Source organism: Malaclemys terrapin, chromosome 7, assembly GCF_027887155.1.
Source record: "Malaclemys terrapin pileata isolate rMalTer1 chromosome 7, rMalTer1.hap1, whole genome shotgun sequence".
Taxonomy (NCBI): domain Eukaryota; kingdom Metazoa; phylum Chordata; order Testudines; family Emydidae; genus Malaclemys; species Malaclemys terrapin.
Window position 1 is genome coordinate 96446253 of NC_071511.1, and position 6000 is coordinate 96452252.

The window sequence follows — 6000 nt, forward strand, 5'->3', positions numbered from 1 at the left end:
GCGTTTTCAATTCATAACACATTAAAGATGTTTTTAACAGAAATTATTTTATTCTTAGGAGCATTTTTGGAGTCTCGACAAAACAGAATTCAGAATCCCACCCAAATTGATCATTCAGATATGGGATAATGACAAGTTCTCCTTGGATGACTACCTGGGTATGACTTTCACAGCTAAGAATTATCATCATTGGAAAGTGAGAGATTGCAAATGAACGTTTGCAAGTTGCAGCAGCAGGACCAAATTTTCAAATGGATCTCTACCAAGTGTCCATTTGTGCATGTATAATTTTGTATCCTAAAACCCCTTGTGCATACAGTCTTTGTACACTATCATTTGTGATCACAAATGATGGAATTTTAACACAAAAATTCTTCAAGCAAATCAAGCTTAGCTGTTTTTCATTCATATAAAGTTGTATTGTGTACACAAATGGTAGCATGCAAAATCTGCATGGGCAGATATGTGCATGAAAAGTTGCATGAACACAAATGGAGGCAGGGTTGAGGCCCTCTTTGAAAATTTAGCCCTTTACATATTTTCAGATTGTTCGTTCAGAAGGAGAGGTGACTTGATTAAGACTGCCTTCTTCAGAATCCTATATCTCAGTGTTGGTATTTCCTGCTGAGTAATGTCAGCATCTATTCACTATTTAACATGCTGAGGAAAAAAATCAGACTTTTTGTGCTGTGCACAGTATACCAGGCAGCGCTGGCTCTAGGCACCAGCAAAACAAGCTGGTGCTTGGGGCAGCACATTTTTAGGGGCGGCATTCTGGCGCCGGCCATGCTGCCCCTAAAAATGTGCCCCGGCCGCCCTAGCTCACCTCCGCTGCTGCTGCCACGGCGCGCGAAACAGCTGATTCACGCGCCGCTATTCGCCCTCCCTCCCAGGCTCTCAAACCTGGGAGGGAGGGGGAGATCCCGAGTGGCCATTTCGCACGCTGCTGCTCCCCCTCCCTCCCAGACTTGAGAGCCTGGGAGGAAGGGGGAGAAGCGGCACCCGCGCCGCGGCCACTCGGAGTCTACCCCTCCCTCCTAGGCTCTCAAACCTGGGGGGGGGGAGACTCCGAGTGGCCGCGGCGCGGCGCCGCTTCTCCCCCTCCCTCCCTCCTAGGCTTGAGAGCCTGGGGGGAGGAGGCAGGGCTGGGGATTTGGGGAAGGGGCGGAGTTGAGGCGGGGCAGCCAAAATTGTTTTTGCTTTGGGCGGCAAAAATCTTAGAGCCGGCCCTGATACCAGGCTTCCTTACGGAACCACTTCCCCTCCCACCTCCCTCTCTCTCTCTCGCTCTCTGACATATTTGAATTCTGATCTGAATTTTGCTGCTTGAACCCAAGTGGAATCTTGAGGCAAGGTCCTGGACTGCACAGAATACAGATCAGGAGGAGTCATGCAAAGGCATTGTAAAGCTTAGTCTCCAGTACTGCTGCTACACTGCACAGGGCTGACCTCCCTGCAGTGTGTTAGAGTAGCCCTAAGGATGCTCTAAGTTAATGCCATGCTGCAAACAGCTACAAGGAGCTGAAAACACAACTGAAAATTGGCCTTCTCATTCTGCTAAAGTACTAAATCATATCATTCAATATCAGAAATGTGTGTATGATGTTGTTTTCTTTAATTTTGCCCAGTGAGTTTTACTGACAGCACCAGTTTAAGACTAACAGAATGTGCTTAGGGGTCCTCACGGGGCTCTCACTCCCTAGCCATACACCTGGATCAATGCACTTTAGTCCTGGCCAGCAGCGTCCTTGCTGTTCTACTTCATGGCTTATTGTAAGGAGAAATTACCATATATATCATATGTTTAATGTTTTAGATGTCCACAAGGGTCAGATTGAAACCATTTCATGTATGGCCCTAGTAAGATTTGACTGGAACCACTATGCTGTTTGGCCAGCTATGTTATACAGAATGCTTTTCTCTTTCACTTTCTCTGGTAGGTTTTGTTGAACTTGATTTACACAAAACAGTTATTCCAGCAAAAGTTCCTGAAAAATGCAATATAGACATGATTCCAGAATACAAGGCAAACAACCCTCTCAAGGCTCCCAAGACTGTCTCACTCTTCGAACAGAAATCCATGAAGGGGTGGTGGCCATGTTACACAGAAAAGGACGGCTCACGTGTTTTGGCTGTACGATTATTTCATTGTATAAAGTACCTTGCTTGTTCTGCCTACTGCCTGTTTTCTTTAATGATACTTGGGCTCCCCTGCAGCTGAGCTCCTTTGAAGAGCTGGATAGCTTTAGTGGTCATTAAGCTTTCAAGCTTATAGACAGATGGACCCTTAGGGGTATTAATACACACAGAGTGTTTGGAAGATTTGCTTGGTGGGGAAGTTAAGTACTTTTAAAATACTTTTGAATGGTTTTAGTATTTAATAAGTACTTTTTAATCTCATGTAGAATTCAGAAAAATATTGAGCTAGAATCATTCTGGTTATATTCCCATTAAAGCCACTCAAGTTATTCTAGGGATGACATTAGCTCATTATGTCTCACTAGGAGTAGTTGGCTCCTTTGTACATTTGGAGTACAGTAAGGAGAAAAGCTTGAAAGCAAAGCTTTCATGACATTGCAAATATAATTTGTAATTAATGAAGCCGGCCTATTTGCTTAAGCATCAGGCCAATAAAATTGTAAAGGTCAGTAACTATACCTGGCTCATGAGGAACTGTTTTTATCCTTTAACTGCATAAAGGTGGCTAAGGGTGTGATTCTGCAAATGCTTATGCACATAAGCAGCTTTACACAGTAGTAGTAAAACTGAACTCACAAGATTACTCATATGAGCAAGTGTTTGCAGGCTCAGACCTTAAGAATGTATGTTTGCCATTGTCCTCTATTGATTAGAGTATCCGACTTTTTCAAATGTATCCGATTGTTTCTTCCAAATGACTTGCCTATAAACCCTAATCCTGGGATGAGGTAGATGATGAAAATATAACTATTCACCAATACTGAATTGATTTTTTTAAATGTTCCCAGTAGCCTTATACAGGTTGAGATTTTTATTAATTATGAAGAGACACAGACCTGGGGTTGTCATTGGAAGAAAAGTGGAATTCTTTCTTTCACATTATAAACAATACATTTTGCGGATATGAACCAAACATATAGCTTGGAATCCGAACTGGGGATGGATTACCAAACACATGCTGTATGTGTCTACATTTTTAACTCCAGATTGGTATGTTGTAACATTGTCATAATCCAGAAACACATTTTGAGGTAGCAAGTGGAGGAAAATATGAAGAGGGAGCTTATCCAAAACTGTACAAGGAGATTTAAAGCAAAACAAACACTTTACATGCTGTTTAAGTAAAATGTTTATATGTGATGTCATATGTTTAACATGTCTTGATTTACTGAAGGGTAAAGTTGAGATGACTCTGGAAGTCCTCAATGAAAAAGAGGCTGATGAAAGGCCAGCTGGTAAAGGAAGAGATGAACCTAACATGAACCCCAAGTTAGACCTACCAAAGTAAGATATATTTTTTCTTTAGTTACTTTGAAGAATGCTGTGACACCCACATACAAACTAAAAAATATTGTTTATGAATGCCACATTTGACAAATGATGCTTCAGATGTCAGCTGTAATTTGCCAAACTTTATATATAGAAGGCAATTTTGTTTCTATCTTACAGTTCTTTCCATATGCATCTGAATAAAAATGCAACATCTTTTCTGTATAGTTGTGCAAATTTAATGAACCTGTCTTCTTAGACGAATCAATTATCTATCTTTTTCAACTCTATATAGTTAATTATTAATTGAACTGTGTTTTATTCTCGCACTGAAGTATTTAACTCGCCCTGTTTGTTAACATGATGAATATTGTTCCTTTCAAAATGCAGCCGACCAGAAACTTCCTTCCTTTGGTTCACAAATCCATGCAAGACAATGAAATTTATTGTGTGGCGCAGATTTAAATGGATCTTCATAGGCATTATCATCCTACTGATTGTATTCTTGTTTCTGGCGATACTCTTATATTCACTGCCGGTAGGCATTTTTAAATGTTCCTATGTTGTTCTTCAATTGTGACATAACTCTTGCTTTACTTAAGGTCAAAACAAGGACCTAGTCCTGCACTCTTTATTCAGTCAAGAATAACTGTTGACTCTGTTTTAGTGGGGATTGCAGGATTCGACCCTTACATCTACAACTTCTTAAAATTTAATACACTTTTCATCCTATTGATCAATTATTTATAATGTATGCATTGATGGATCGAGGATTTTGATTGGCTCTAATCAAAAGATTCAGGCAATTAAGAAGTGCCTTAAAAGTGCTTTCTAGATTGCATTGTTGCAGGAATGCAGATAGAAGTACATATTTTGGAGACTGTGGATTTCATTCAACTTTCATTTGAAATCCAATACATTATAAGCTAGATCAAACAACTATGCAATAACTTACCACAACTGTGTTTTCAACAGAATAGTTATAACATACTCTGATCTGGTTTTAGTACTCTTTTTGCTTTGTATAATATTGTATACGTTTAAATGTCCAGCTTATTTTTTTCTGCCTCTGCTTATTGATTTTTTATTTCTTCCTTTTTTCTAGAATTATATATCAATGAAGATTGTGAACCCAATCTAAAGAAGAGGATTTATTTTTACATTTTGAATAGCAATAAGGTAGTTTTACCTCAGGCTGCGGACCAAATTCAGCAAAGCTTGCTTCATGGTTTTAACCTTGTTCTCTTATATATTAAACTAGGAAATAGATAAGGGATAAGAATTTAACCAAGGTTAGCCAAGGTTCATGGGGTCTTGACTAGTGTAAAAAGTCATGTTCCGTTTATGTTTTGACTTTGATAACATCTGTATGTGGTAAAATTCGGTCTTCCTTGCTTTTAAACTAGATTTTTCATAAAAATTCTCCAGTTGCTCTTATTTTTTTAAATGGATACTTTATTTTGAGAATTATTTTCTACTCCCTCTCAACTTAGTAAAAAAAACAAAACAATCACTACTTATATTTTTGTATACCAAACAAAAAGTGCAATGATGTTCTGCCATTGTATTTTGAAAAGGTCACAATATTGCTATACTTAAAATCATTGTTAGAACCATACTTTAAACTGTATGAACATAGAAATGAAATAAAACAATACTAAATGACTATTTACTTTGAGTGTGTCAGAGTAATTTCATTATAAAAAGGATTAAATACCTTACCAACAAAAGAGAGAAATCTCAAAGCTGGCAAGCTCATTATTTATTGAATGCCAGGGTGCTTGGCACAGTACAAATTCACAGGAGGACATAAGTCTCAAGGAGTTTACAATCTAGCTATCTTTGTTAATTGGAAAATCTTTCCTGTAACTGATACCTTTATACTCCCTGGTAAAAATAAAACGGAAAACTCTCCAACTTAACATTTCTGTATTATTCACTCATGTCCATTTCCACTCTTGCCATTCATTTCCTGATGAACTTATTGATGAATATTTTTAGAGATGATCCTGAACTGGCACATCAGAATGGTTTGAAAGCCAAAGCCAAACCCAAACCCAAGTGTGAATCTTGTAATTGTATCTATGAGTTGAACTAGAAAACAAAATTCTAAATATCCCACCCTAGCTTTATCTACACCAAAAAATAAAACTATTCAGACCTGAACCCAGATCCAGATTGTGATTTGAACCTGTATTTATAGCGGGCCATACTGGAACTGTACATCTGAACATGCTCAAATGTTGGGAGTGTATGACATCTGCTTCTGTACCTATTTCAAAGTTTTGTAATGCAGGCCCAATTCTAACTGGATCAAGATTTGTGCTGTCATTGCAAAGATGACTATCACAGCTGCTGGAATTAATGCATCAGTATCAAAAACCTCTGCAATGATTATAAGAAATGGCAAGTCTGCCACTGCAGTAAAAGATGTGTTTGTCAGTTTTCAGCAAAACTGGGCAAATGACATTGACTTCCACTGAACAAACTGGAGTAAGGTTATTGCACGAAATAATTTCCAGAGTGTGAAGC

The 6000-nt window shown here is 38.6% G+C and overlaps 1 protein-coding gene across 2 annotated transcripts in view; it reads left to right on the forward strand.

The window, feature by feature from the left end:
* MYOF (myoferlin) overlaps positions 1-5140 on the forward strand; it is a 104797-nt gene extending 99657 nt beyond the window's left edge. For both annotated transcript variants that reach the window (XM_054033985.1, XM_054033986.1), the window contains 5 exons: positions 59-158; positions 1941-2134; positions 3374-3483; positions 3859-4006; positions 4574-5140. In XM_054033985.1, the coding sequence (XP_053889960.1) occupies positions 59-158; positions 1941-2134; positions 3374-3483; positions 3859-4006; positions 4574-4609 (588 nt within the window). In that variant the 3' untranslated portion in view covers positions 4610-5140. The remainder of the gene's footprint in view (positions 1-58; positions 159-1940; positions 2135-3373; positions 3484-3858; positions 4007-4573) is intronic.
* Positions 5141-6000: the final 860 nt, after the last annotated feature.